The 15,084-nt window shown below is 40.0% G+C and overlaps 1 protein-coding gene across 1 annotated transcript in view; it reads right to left on the bottom strand.

Annotated features, from left to right (window-relative positions):
• Positions 1–15,084, bottom strand: part of csmd3b (CUB and Sushi multiple domains 3b) — a 409,385-nt gene that overhangs the window by 92,488 nt on the left and 301,813 nt on the right. Inside the window, exons 13-18 of the mRNA XM_030063400.1 lie at positions 9,225–9,407; positions 6,897–7,223; positions 4,583–4,777; positions 2,886–3,024; positions 1,216–1,403; positions 723–911 (exon numbers count right to left, since the gene is read on the bottom strand). Coding sequence (XP_029919260.1) covers positions 723–911; positions 1,216–1,403; positions 2,886–3,024; positions 4,583–4,777; positions 6,897–7,223; positions 9,225–9,407 — 1,221 coding nt within the window. The remainder of the gene's footprint in view (positions 1–722; positions 912–1,215; positions 1,404–2,885; positions 3,025–4,582; positions 4,778–6,896; positions 7,224–9,224; positions 9,408–15,084) is intronic.

The raw sequence follows: 15,084 nt of genomic DNA, 5'->3' as shown, positions 1-15,084 counted from the left end.
TCTTCCTGAAACAGTTCATCCCAGAAAGTGATGTATGATTATTCCACCAGTTACCAAGAGTCTGACATGTAGGCTGTGCCACTGCTCTGTACTGTAATTAGTTGTTACTTCCATTTTATCAGGTAAACCAGTGATTTACTTGAAAGGCGTGTTGGAAATCATTGGAGGGGGTGTGGTTACACCTGTTGCATAAGTGAGACAAATTTTTGCTAAGTGTGGCATTTGGGGAAAATCTTAAGTAACTGAACTGTTTAAGGAGAAGTTTGCAAAAGGGCTGAGGTCATGAAGTCACCAGGGGAGGGTTTTAAAAAGGTTTAAAGTCTTATATCAAGTATTGTGTTGAGATTAGGGGTTGGGGTTGTTGTTGTCACATGAGGATTAAGATTTTAGTGAATATTTACAGTAATTTAAGATACTGTCAGAAAGGATAGCTTTAACACTCTTACTGTAAAATGCAGTAAAATGCAATAAATTAATTGTGGGCTCCTGTCTATAAAAAATCTTGCCAGTTTTTAAAACATGGAATTCCCCTCTTTCCATGTTCCAAGTACCATGAAGCACTTTAAAACTCATTGAATGAAGGATATCTCATTTTCAATTCAATTAAATTTCTATTGCCTATATATTTAATGTGGTGAAGGATCACACCCTAACAAGAAGCTACTCACTGCATACAAAATGTATTGTTTTCATAAACTCCATGTTTAACTAAAGTGATTTACCGTCACATGTTGGTAAAGGATGGCTCCACCAGTGGTTCTTCTCGCAGACCAGCGGCTCCTCATGGCTGAGTCTATAACCAGAATCACAACCAAATGATACCGTGGATCCAATCGAGAAGTCCTGGCCATACCGGATACCATTGACCGGGATACCAGGGTCCAGGCATGAGTAGCTGTCCACTGTAACGCCTGGAAGCAAAAAATCAGGGTTAGATGTCTCATGATGCATACAGAACCACCGCTTCACCCAATTTCACTGGGTGTATTTTTGGAATAATATGGGGTGGATATGGATCCTGAAAGCATGTTGAGTGTAACATCATCCATTGGTTTCTGATTTGTTTTGAAGCAATGAGGTTGTTGTTTGCTATGCACATGTGCAGATGAGTCAATAGACAGAGTTGCACAGAATGTGTTTAAACCAGAACTGAATCAATGACAGCAGGTATGTGCACACAAACGAATAAATATACTATATTTGTTTCCAACTTACTCTCATATAATATTTTGAAGCCAGCATTTGATCGACTGTTGTCGGTGGTGAACAGCAGATACAGGAAGTTGCTGCTGCTGAACAGGAACTGGGGCACCTGGGTTCCGTTGAAAGAGCCAATCAAAGGAGACAGGAGGTTGGGTCCATCATGGAGCTCCAGGAAGTCATAACCCAACTCTGTCTGAAACCTGTGAGACAGCAGTATAGGAATTTGTGCTTTTGTAGATCATACAATTTCATTTCAAAATCTAATTTATCTATTTTCAAACTTGATAAGAACTCATTGTAAAGTTATACAATTATACAAGAGTGGGTAAATCCTACTACTATAATTAGAGAGCTGTGTGTGTCCAATAATTTTACCCCTTAGAGATGCAAAGATTGAACATGGTCCCGAGTCAAAACTGGATCACAGGAAAGAGTTGCAACTGGCCCATGGGCCGAAACCACAACCTCTAACTCAGGAATGTAAGACTGTAGAGACATGGAACTGAGACTCACATGGCCAGTGTCCCTGAAAAACCCCAGACAAGTCTTGGGTCTGAGTCGCTACAATGGTGGAGCTAATGCCTTGCTTGAATTACCATAATCATTCAATCCAGGCTCAAGCAGCTCCACTTACAGTGGCAGTCCTAAAAGTTAGGGAAACTTCCTGTAAGCTCTCTATTTTGTTGCTTTACAAGGTTGCCAGACAGACATGATATTGAATTTGTTGATTGATTTCCTTCAAGAGAAGAGGCATGTTGAAACGGCTCACATGTACACTAAATGACATCCAGAACCAGCCTCTTGGCCTACAGCCTTCTTGGATTTCACCTGAAACTCAATTGTAGATCTATAACATTTTCTTCAAAAGTAACCAAAAGGCTGCAAACTGGCTTTAAGTCTATTCCAGGTAGAGGGAGTCGAGTACCTCAAGGCCCTCTTGCCAAGTTGTGCATGGACTTTAGATACAGATATTGAACACAGGTTACAGGAACATAAGCAGTAACTGCTCTGAAGTTGCTGTTGTTGCTATTGATGTACAAAGATGAGAGAGAAGCATGATAAGAATCACCTAAAAATGAATGTGAGCCAATTTGTATGCCTCCATTAGATAGTGAAGGCCAGTTAGCCTTGGCATACAGAGTACACTGGTGCACAATGGCTTTACAACCAGTAACAAACATCAGTGTGGTACAACAGACCATATCTAACATATTCAGAAAATTATGATGATGTATTTCTTTTTTTACTGAGATCTGTACCAAACAAAAACGTTTATTAACATCTAGAGAATATCCTTCATTTATAAAGGTAGTTTGTCACACATTTTAACGAATTAAAAAAAAAAAAAAAAAAAAAAAAAAAAAATGCAGCTCCTGTGAATTGCACTTGGCCATACTTGACCATAAAATAAACAGGATAAGAATTGAGAATTGACTGATGTGTCTTTTGGTATTAGTTTTTTTTTTTTTTTTAAGTTTTTATGAAATTAGGTCTTAAAAATTATTCTCAGGTCTACTTTACTAAATTAAAGGACTTTTTACAAATTTCTATAAATGTCAAGCCTTGTAAGTCCTTACTTGTCAAGAATAATTGGTGGTGATTTTGATGAATCCTCAGGTTCAGTCTATTCTGAGCTCCAAGAGACTTTATAATAACCAGAATCAAAGAATTATGCCACCCACCTGTCAAATGTGATTTTGATGGACCGTCCAGGCTCTGCTTCAATCACCCATTCACAGCTGAGTGAATCTTTATAGTAACCAGGCCAACCAGGAGACAAAATCACTCCACTAGGGGCTGAATAGTGGCCTCCACATGGGGCTGTAAAGGCAGGGGGAAAGTCCGAAGGAAGTGGAGGAAGATGAGACATGAAATTTTTATCAATTGATGAATCAAAAAAGCAAGTGTTAGGGCTGTGATGAAAACCACTTTTGTCGAGTTGAAGCCCTTTCCGAGAAGTCGAAAGTACTATAGCAGACGCTGGCAAGTCAGATCTAATGGCCGCTGACATGTAGGCAGCTTGTCTTCAATGAGTCTTTTCTAATCCCTCGGTTGCTTAGACACTAAACTGGCTCCTGACAATCTGAATTCAACTGAAAAAAAAAAAGTTTATACTCTGTTTTCAGTGTTTATCAATGGCATAACATGGTTTCACAATTCAAAAACGACATAAAGCCAAACAAATCTTGTTAACACAAGCATATTTTGCGGTACTGGTTTCAAAGCTATGATCTTTTGTCAAGACTAATCACTATATCACCTAATGGACACTTTGTCCACATGTCATTAACCTTAAGTAAATAAGACATTATTTGACTTTATTATTTGAAAGCAAACTGCGAGTAAAGTCATATTGTATGGGGAAAAAATGTATTTAGCATTAGCAACAACATGAAAATGTAAAAAATCAAATACAGTTATAACCATGGATTTACAGAGTCAAAAGATAACTTATGAAATTGTGCTGAGTGTTATCACAAGGACACAATATCCAGAAGCCATTCTTTTCAACTCTTCTTTTATCATTGACCTTGTTTAGTGTTTAACTTAGTGTCTGAATTCAATTTGTTCCAGTCTATAGCTCCTGAGTACAAGTAAGTGGATTTTCAAAGCAAGTAGTTAAATATAAGCGCACATTAGCTACAATGGATCTGAAGCTATAAGATGCCCTGTGGCGCAATTCACGTGACTTTATTCTTTATCTAATGGAAACATCTTTGTCATCATTATCAGCAGAACCTATACAAACTGCTGCTTATATCTTGCGTATCTGCTGTAGGTGTGTCTCCCTTTGCTGAAGTTAATAGGTCAGATCTGCATTGCTTTCTCACTGTACTGTGTTTGTGTATAAGGTGTTTATTGACCTGCTACGGTTCTATTTTGGTTCCAGTGGCAGTGGAAAGCAGCTGCAGTCGCAGTCTAAGTTGGAAAAACGAGATAAGGCTCGTTTCACTTCACTTTTCAAGGACATGGTCACAGCTCTTTGGGGCTTTGTGCGAATATAACAATTATATCCAACTATTCTTAAAACAGTCACATACAATGGCATTAGCTTCACATTTGGGTTAATGGGTTATCTCCACATGGCTTTTCCTATGTCAAGCTGACAGGAAATGATTTCATAATCTTAAATAGTCTTAGAGTTATAGTCTTAGTGGCTATATTTGTTAGCTAGTAGCTGTGGCAGCGGTGAAATAATAGTTCTTTCCCTGGACATTTAGGTTAATAGGCCATCTCCACATCTCTTTTGCTCGGTATAGCTGACAGGAGATAATTTCCACCCCCTGGGTCTTTATGCTGTAGGAGTGATAATGTGCTGGGTGACATATATTTCCCCCAAGCTCATAGTTATTTAATGAGTAATTTAGTCAATATTTACCTTCGCATTTGGGGATGGGCCCACTCCACATGACTTTCCCCCTTTCTAGCTGACAGGAGATGGTCTCGGTTCCTTGGGTTTTGATAAAACCATCCTCACAGACCACAGATATGGAGCTGCCGAGCTGGAAACTGTCTCCAAAGCGGCGAGCATTGATGGGAATGCCAGGGTCTGGACACTCATTATGGCCAAATGCTGGGGAAAAAAGATGCAGGGAGACACAGATGTTATGAGCAAGATATTGGAGACTGGGCACTCACAGAGAGATGGTCACATACGAGAGAAATGTTACGAGAGGGATATGAGACATACACTTTATGGGCACTCACAGGGCACAGTTACGCTTGTAATTTCGATGTGATTTTCGAGATCCAATCATATAGGTCTAATGCTGAGGCACCTCATCTTGGAGCACTGACTCTTGGCCAGGAAATGTATGTTATCTGTCTCCTCAGGCTGTCAGGCTTTTTTTTTTTTTTTTTTTTTTTGCTGTAATCTGCGTCTGCTATATCTTCCCTCTCTGCCTTTCTATCTGTGTTCAGATGCTCATTGCTCATACTGTATGTGTGTTGTCCCGGCATTGGATCTAAACAATGTAAACCTCAGATAAAAATCCACGTGAGCCTGCCTGCTTCAAAATGTGGCCTGGCTTACTGGATTATAAGGGCAGCAAAATCCATAGAAACTGAAATAGAAGATTTTTTTTTTTTTTTTTTTTTTTTTCTTAAAGTAACGTGCTGAGTTGAAATAAGTTGTACGGGAACTTGTGACAAACATATATGAGGCAGTGATGTTGTGTTCACTCGTTATGGCCAAAGGCTGTCAGGGAGAGACAGGGTACACACACACACACACACACACACACACACACACACACGCACGCACGCACCCACACACCCCGACCCACACCCACACACACACAATTCAGTCTCACTTTAAGGCCAACATAATGATGGATTTGTCTGGCATTTACTGATGTGTCCTTTACCTAACATTAACAACACATTTAAAAAGTCTGTGTTTATACCTTTTCCCCCTTCTCTCTCTCTCTCTCTCTCTCTCTCTCTCTCTCTCTCTCTCTCTCCCTCCCTCCCTCTCCCTCACTGTGTGTATGTGTCCACTGTTTTACAGAACAATTAATTCCAATTTGAAGACCAATAATGTCATGATGACAATTACTTCAAAGCTAATAGATCGTATATCAGAATGAAAACTTCAGTCAATTAAAATCCCACACCATAATCTGCATGGCTGTCAAATGGAAAACTCAGTTATGTCTATACATTTGTAAATGTGTAAACTACAGACTTACAATAAAGCTGTAAACATCGGAATAGTCACCCGATTGCAAAACCTATCTTGTTTTTCAAAGGATCATTTTACAGACATTTGTGATGCTCTATCTTTCATTTAATCTATATTTGCTGAATCAAAATTTGATTAATTTATTTCATATCCTTCATTACCTTTTGAGTACTTGTTCTGCAACCTACACCTCTATTCTTAGCTGCTGTGTAATGACCCAAATGTTCCTTTGTGATCAATTTGGTTCATCTTATCCAGAAAAACTCTTATGTTTTTGAAGCCTCCAGTCTGATCACTGCCTGCTTCGTTCTAAAATGAGCCATCCGCTATTTGGAAAAACGAAAAATAAAACAAATCACACCTACTATTGCAAAGTGATTGTTGGCATGAGAGCAAAGCAGATTATAAGATGCCATTTAATAGAAATCTTAAAACCTTTGCTTTGAAAATAGGTTTGATGATAGACTCACCTTTTTTTTCTCCTCAAATATTTTAAACAGCGTTTCAGAATGAAACCCTTTATTTATACCTGACATCTAATACAAGCAGGTCTAGCCTTGCAAGTCATGCATAAAATAGGGCTAAAAGTCATATTGCGGTATATGAGAAGTGCTGGATTATGGCTTCAAAAGGGGACAAAGCCTCAGAGTTTTCTGCATTATTCAGCGGCAGAAGAAAACAAACATAGCAATAAATGACAGTTCTTTTTCTGCTGGGAGTTTGCGTGAGAGAAAAAAATGCTCAAATTTCTAGCCATATATATTCTCACTGTGTTGTATTAAGGTGTTGAGTATGCATGGTGCAGGTGAGGTAGGTGTATAAATAAAAGTCTACAGAGCATTAACTCTGAAATCTTTTCACCAGACAACCTTTCAGAATGAGTAATGTACTTTTGAAACTCTTTGAGTGAGTAGTATGGATTATTATGTGTTGCAACAAATACAATAAAAAAAAATTGCACCAGACTCTTTTTGTGTACAGCGTCTGTTCAGATAGATGAATAACATACTACTGTAAGTGATGTTAAATCCTCGGCCTGACATGGAGTGATCAGCCTGAAACTCCAGCCTGAGCGTGTTGGTGTTGGACGTCAGATGGGAAGGACTCTCGGCTCCAGAGAACCTCCCGATGACCACGGCATCATTTGTCTCGCCATCTTTCACCGTTAGGGAGTCGTAGGGAGCCTCGAGGTCAAAGTCATTAAACGCCAAGTGAATTCTGGAGCCGGGGTCTGATTGGATGAGCCAGACGCAGTTCATGTTGTTTCCGTAACCTTCCGGGTAATCTGGGGAGAGGACGGTTCCTGAGGGGGCTGTGAAGTTGGACATACACGGGACTGGGGCGAGAGTAGAAACAGAGGAACAGACAGAGACAGACAGAGAAAGAGAAAGAGAGAGAGAGAGAGAGAAAGAAAGAGTAAGAGTGAGAGAGAGAGAGAGATGCAGGGAGGGAAAAGGGGAAAAGGGGGCAGAGGGAGCGTGATACAGAGAGATATTTTCAGTTAAATATTCATCTCCATAGCATCATCGGTCATAGGCCCCTGCAGGCCATAATAATTTCTCTACCGTCACCATGGTGACAGGTCAGACGGAATGATGTCAACATCAGAGCAGAGCAGATGCCACAACTTTTGTGTGTGTGTGTGTGTGTGTGCGTGTGTGTGTGTATATCACAGTAACTCTATCTTCCATGGCCATATTTCTAAGAAAATCCCCAATGAATTTGAAGCTACCAAAGTTTCTCTCCCAATTAATTATAGGCTTTTGTCTCTTAGAGAAATAGTCGACTGTTCCATGAGGTAATTTCACTGAATCTGATTAAGATTAAAGCAAGGGCTGTTCTGTTTCAGGGCCTTTTGCCTTTAAAAGCTAAGTACATAATTATAGTAAGATGCACGGCCCCTTTTGAAACAGTGACTATATTTACATACATGTAAAATTTCATGCTTAACCTTGTCAGTGGAGGCTCTCCGTCACCCAGGTCATGGTTATGCACAGAGTTGAATCAACGGCCACTGGACTTGTTTGTAGATTCAGGAAGATGTTTCACTTCTCATCAAAGATGTTCATGAAGAAGAAGTCCTTGAAGCTGTGATGCTCCTTCTTCAATTCCAGGACTCAAGAAGCTTCTTGTATTAGAAGTGAAACATCTTCAAGAATCCACAAACAAGTCCAGCTGTCCTTGATTCAACTCTCTGTGGATGCTTAACCTTGCTGCTCAAATAACCTGGTTATGGGTTGAAATATATAGAAAAACCTGGGAAGGCTGAGAAACCCGGTGAAAAAGTCTGGCTTGCTTAGAGTTAGAGTGGTATGACATTAACTAAGTCGTTTCACCTTCAGTGTTCACCACACATGTTTCTGCACAACCTACACACAGCGCTATCAGTGCATTTTGATCTCAACACAAACATGTCAGTGAGCGGCACGCAGAAAACTGTTGGGATCATCATTTCTTTCCCCTTTAGTGCAAGCATCCTGCTATCACTGGGAGACCACAGTTGGAAAGGAATAATTTAAGAATCGGTCTATTCATAGCAACACGATATCAGAGGTTTATGTAAATAGCTTAACCCAAATGAGACCTTACCACCTAAACAAGAGTCCGATATTGCACAAACAGCGAGAACAGCTTCAAATATCCATAATGACATGAAGAATGCTGACATAAGGATTAGATCAGCATTCATGAATGTGCCGGGTAGCTGTGACAAAACTCTTGTTCTGGTTTTTATCACAAGGTCTGTGCTGCTCCAAGAGACATTCAGTGATATTAAAGCTGGAAACATTCATTTTTACGACCACAAACTGAAGGTCGAATCTTTACTTAGTGCAGTTTAAGGGATCAGAGGAGTATTGGTGAACCCGTCCTCCATAATGATAACTCTGCCTCTTTTGGAATTTGCATGAACAAGGTTCAGCAAACGCTAAAGTGGATTCCAGTGAGGGAGTTACAGCCTGAATTTTCAATTTGTTTGCAGCCATTTCAACTTATAACCACTGGCTGCGCTAAACTAATACATGCTGACAATTCAGGTAAGACATAATTTTTCTGACTTTGGCAATTTCAACAGTTGTCTGTCCTTACTAATTATTTCCCAAAATTTAAAATATATAGATGGGGACTTTGGCTGACATTGGGCTGTCCATTATAATTCATTATTAGGTTATTTGTCAGTAATAAATATATTTTAATAACTGTATACATAGAAGGAATATTGGTCCTCTTTGGGATGTTGGGCTACAGAAAAAAACAAAACAAAAAAACATACATACACACTTGTTGTTACTGTATGCTATAGGCTAATTATTAGTAATACAAATATCCTGGGACTTACATATGCATATGGGGATGTTTGCTGACCACTGGTTGTTGTCCTGGCAGGAAATAGTTTTCTCTCCAATCAGCTCGAAGCCAAACTGGCATTCAAACCTCAGGATGCCTCCATTTGAGAAGCTGTCCCCCTCTCTTATGCCATACAGAGGAGTTCCCGGGTCGCCGCAGCTCTCTTTGTCTATTTCTGCAAAGACAAAGCACAAGGAAAGATTATCATTTGTACAGACCCGGTGCAATGACCTGTGTTGTCCTTGGTACAGTCCACCCAAAATACAAAATACATTTTCCCACTTAACCAAGTACACTTTATGCACCTGGATAGTTTGTGTGACTTGGAAGTTGGATTATATATATATATATATTTTTTTGTACTTTAGGTCACCTAGTCCTAACAGTTCGTAAATCTCTTTTGTCTACCTGCGTCATGACGATATGCACGCACGTTTGATAACAACTTCACACATCAGAAGGCAGCCAAAGTGGTAGTCACTGCTATTAATATAACCTTTTTTTTCTGTTGTTTTTAACATCTTTCCACAGTTGTTTTTTTTTTAAAGGTGAACAATGAAGAGTCCATGTACATTGCTTGAAAGTGTACTTCCGTATTAGTAATGTCTTTTTATTCCATCACACGTGTGTTATAATCTATGAGTCACACTTGCTCTCCCATTGTCATTTTTTGTTTTGTTTTTGAAGCTTTTAAACCCTTTTTGTACTCATTGGTTGTTCACAAATAACTACCTCTGTGCTATGAAAACTCGGCTGTTCTACATGAACTCATCATCCGTTTTGGGAGCAAATTTACAGCTGACTGTAAAGAGTTCTGCTTGGAAGCTGATTGGCTTTAGTTTTACTGCGTCAGGCAAATGTCTTGAACGCCTCTTCGCCTCACTTCACCGTCTAGAGCAAATTTGCATCCATCTTATTCTGTCACCTCCTCCTATTGACTTTTTTTTTCATTGGTTTGAACGTAGGTATGACAGATGGTTCTTTGATTCCATATAAGGCCATAACTTTGTCACCATAATTCTCTGTACCAATTTCTATGTTATAGAAATGGTATCTAAGAAAATTTTTCTCCTGCCTCTCCTCTCCTCTCCTCTCCTCTCCTCTCCTCTCCTCTCCTCTCCTCTCTTCTCTTCTCCTCTCCTATTTTTGGAGTTATTTACAGGAGTGGCCCGTGGCAGGAAGCAAAGGTGCATGATGTGTGTGTACCAGTGTACGTTGTGTGTGTTTCACTCTGTGTGTATGTTTGTGTTAGTGTGTGTGTGTGTGTGTGTGTGTGTGTGCGTGTGATGTGGGCCTGTGTGGGTGTATGTACCTGCGTGCGTGTTTGTGATGTATTGCATTAATTTCCATCATGACATCGTCTTTATGAGACCCGCAGACTCAACCAGTCACAACTCGTACTGCACAAATGCGCATGCACACACACACACACACACACACACACACACACACACACACACACACACACACACACACACACACACACACACACGCACACACAGCAGAAGAATGGAGAACAAATTGCTTTGGAGTGTGTACAGGTGAACTGTCGGAACATTCCTATACTACTCTTCCCAAACACACACACACACACACACACACACAGACACACACACACACACACACACACACACACACACACACAGTATCAGCGTCACTGATACCATGTGAAGTCCAAATTTAAACTCCTATCACCACACACACCAACAACCACAAACAAATCACATATCCACATCCCTTTCGTCTCTCCTAGCCACACACACACTTTAACTCTCTCTCTCTTTCACTCTCTCTCTCTCTCACACACAGACACACACATGCACACGAATAATCCTATTGTGTTTGTACCAACAAGGTTGACAGAATCACAAAGGGGATTACACTCCTCAGAGAGTATATGTGTGTGATGTTTGTGTGTGTGTGTATGTGTGTGTGTTTGTATGTGTGTGTGCGTGTGTTTGTATGCGTGTGTGCGTGCGTGTGTGTGTGTGTGCAAATGTAATATTATGTTTGTGATTGCACACCGAGTTCCATTCCATTCTGTTCTATAATATTCCATCATGTGCGTACAATATTGTCCATGGGAATACACACACACACACACACACACACACACACACATAAATGGCCAAAATGCACAGAGAGCCATCATAAGATGATAGATTTGGGGGGATAATGAGATTGGAGAAAAAGCATATTGGCTGTTTCTCTTTTGCAGCTGTTGTTAAATTGATTTTAGAGCCGGGCTGCCCATAGTGATCGAATGCTTAATGTAAACTTGTAGAGCGCAATGCAGTCTACCACCTATTGTACGTCTTAAAGTGCTGCCTTATTGCTCGGCATGTCCTTTAATTTCAAATAAAAGCAAGTCACGTTGAATAAACAAGACACATCAAATGAATACCATAAAGTAGCTTAAAATGACCCAGGAAGCAGGGGAATTGGGCGGAGAGTCGATCCTGTACAGTCGAGCAGCTTTACAGCACGTGGAATAAATGAGAATAGCAGCTAGTCTGATTTAGCTGGCGGCTGCCTGAATCTGCAACCTAAAGGGAGCGGCTCAAATTGACTTGTTGTGCTTTACTACAGACATCAGTGAGGGTGGCTTGCTGGAAGAAAATGATCTCATTTATTACTCTCACAACACTGTCGGTTTTTGTTTTTCTCACTCAGGGTCCAAACTGGGCAACTAAGGAGCAGCTGAGAATTGATTAGATAAAAAGATGTGTGTAGAGGAGTGATATCAATTTTCTTCACTCATTAGAAAAAAACAACCTGTTGGCCTTTTTGATATAAAAAGTGCACAAAGTAAAAAAAAACAAAATTTTAGTTTAGAGTCACTGATCTCTTAAGCCGACCTCTCTTTTTCAGTCTTTGAAAGCTCTAGAGAATGTCTGTCCTGAAGCCCTTTAAATTTTGAGTGTGAGACCAACTGGGGGTTTGTCCCATTTGTCCTTCCTGCTGCTCCTTTTTACTCCTCCTGCACTATATCATCTCCTACCAGGAAAAAACTTGGAGGAAGTGGGGGAAAGAAACAGGTAAAATGAATGAGAGAAGGAGAAGAGGGAAACACAGTCAGTCAGGGGAGCCGTCAATTTCTCTGGTTATCTATCTAAATATTTTGCAAGTGCTCTGGTGATTGTTTGCTCATTTGTGAATCACCTTTTTCTTTTTTTCTTTTTGTAACAAAATCAAGTGAAACTGTCTGACTTTGACCCAGCATCACTGATCTGACAAATTGAGGATCTGTCCTCCACCTCTGTGGTGGTCAGTTACAAACAAAAAGGGAAAAAAAAAAAAAAAACACTTCCCATAACACAAGCTTTTACAGTGATACACCCTCGTTTACAAGCTGGACAGAATGCTTGTGGTCTTAAGATAAAAACTACAAGTCACCAGACGTCCCCTGGTAATACCAGTGCCATCTGGAGAATGGGGGATCTGGGGAAAGCTCCAGCCAGGGACAAAGCATCGAATCAGAGGACTGTCCCCTCAAAACGGGAACGTCTGGTCGCCCTTACATCAATGCATCCACGGCTAACCACAGAGAGCTGGCATTACCTTGGCTTTGAGAAGTGGTTTCCAGTTGGATTTATGCAACTGCAAAGCAGATGTAGATTTGGGCAACGGGTGTGTGAAAATTACATGATATCCACTTTCAATTGTGGCAGCTAACGTCTGCCTTGAGAGAATAGATGATTTCCAAACACATATTTTCATACTGGACATTGTAGTCAATGATAACAGTTACAGAGGTAGGGGCTTCTTTGTTTTGGACAGAAATGACAATTAAAAAAATAAATAAATAAAAATTAAAAAAAATAAAAAAAATAAACAGTGGTCCTGAGATCTGCCTCCTGAATTGTTAACAGACACACAATCTCTGCATCATCAGTGAATTTCAGGATGTGCTTGTCTTTAAATAAAATGACTCCTGCAATCATCCATGTACAGTATGTGCAGGAGAGAGAAGAGGACACATCGCAGAGATGTGCTTGTAAAAGTGCCACTCAAACATTACCCTTTTCCCCTCAGCATCTGTGAACAGCATGAAAAAAAAAAAAAAAAAAAAAAAAAACACTGCATAACATGTCACATCTAAGATAAAATGAGTGAACACTTCCTTGGATAAAACATGACTGAATTATATCAAGAGCATCCATTTTCCAGTATCTAAGAGTATCCATATTTTTGTTTGTGTATTTTTTGTACAGACAGTTAAGTAAGGTTACAGTGGCATCCTCCCGTCGTCTATTGGTCCTATAGGAAAACTGCATTGGGTCTAATGAGCTCTCAGCCATCTGGAGCTCTTTCTTGATGAGCCTTTTAAATGACTTCATGATCAGTGAGATCCAAAACGGCATCTCATTTTGTGTCTATTTTATATATGTGCAATGGCGCTTCTAGTAAATCCCTGTCTCTTTATCTTTCACTCCCTTTCTGTTATACGAGATTGATGTCTTTGAACCCATTAGGAAGTTGCTGATGAGGCGCCAAATGACCACCACTCAAAACAACGATGTAGGCTGATTCCTCAGACGGTCGCCGTGTCAACTCGATTTCACGACTCCATACATGATTTGAAATGTATGGAATATATTATAAAGCCCGCGCCAGAAAAGCGATCCATTCTGTACAATGAAACTTGACAGAAGGAGCCTTGACTGTATTTCTGTATCAATTTCACTGGTGGCTACGACAGGACTGAATATTACATGAGTCAATAATTCATGACCAGAAAATGAAATGCTGTTTACAGTTCTGTGATTAAGTAAGCCCGGCCCCTCACAAGAGCCCTCTAATGTGAACATGCACACACAAAAACACATATACACACTCGCACATGCAAAAAGGGCCGACTTTGGTTCACCATCCCAATACTAAGGTTATTGACTGTAAAATGGAACGACATTGCTGGTTATGTTGTGAATGAATATTTCATGAGTACATATTTCACGGTGTTTCAGCTCCTGTGAATGAAATGCTGTTTAGTGATGTCTGATTAAATAAGTCCTGTTCCATACCTGGACCCCCGTAACACACAGACACACACACTACATATGCACACACTTACAGGAGAAAGCCACACATGTGCAGATGTGCACGCAAAAAGCATACAGACCATGTGTCAATGTGTGTGTTTGCACAAATGCAGAAAAAACACAAACAGAGAGACATAGAAAACTCTGAATTCAAAACTCTTTTGTGGCTGGGCTGTTTTTATTGTGGCCCTATGTCTCTCTCTCTCTCTCTCTCTCTCTCTCTCTCTCTCTATCTCTCTCTCTCTCTCTACATACACAGACACACACACACACACAGACACACACACACACACACACACACACACACAAGGAGAACCGGGGGGTCAATTGTGCTGTAAAAATCCACCTTGACATCTTCTTCCCTATAAAACATATCACATATTAAAAACCATAAAAGACAGATGAAAAATCTAAAATAAAATCTAAAACCTAAGAGCTGACATTATGACTCAGTGATGGAATACTGCTGGAGAGAAGAGAAGAGGAGAGGAGAAGAGAAGAGAGGAGAGGTGAGGAGAGGAGAGAGAACAGAACAGACCACAAGGAGGAAGAAATCAGGTCAAAGCAGAGCAGCACAGGCTAGCATCTAGTCATTTCATCCTGTTTATTATGGTGCAAAACCTATAGAATAATAACAACAACAACAACAACAATAACAATAACAATAACGATAACAATAACACTAACACTAACAATAATAATAATAATAATAATAATAATGAATAACCAGACTTTGCTAAAAGTTTCTGAAGAAACTTTAAATGTGCTTGCCACCATTGCCGACCACGTGGCCACGTGGTAAACTGCCAG

The sequence above is a fragment of the Myripristis murdjan genome, chromosome 11 (genome assembly GCF_902150065.1).
Source record: "Myripristis murdjan chromosome 11, fMyrMur1.1, whole genome shotgun sequence".
NCBI classification, from domain to species: Eukaryota; Metazoa; Chordata; class Actinopteri; order Holocentriformes; family Holocentridae; genus Myripristis; species Myripristis murdjan.
Note: the sequence above shows the minus strand (reverse complement) of the source record. Positions and strands in the feature narration are given on the sequence as shown.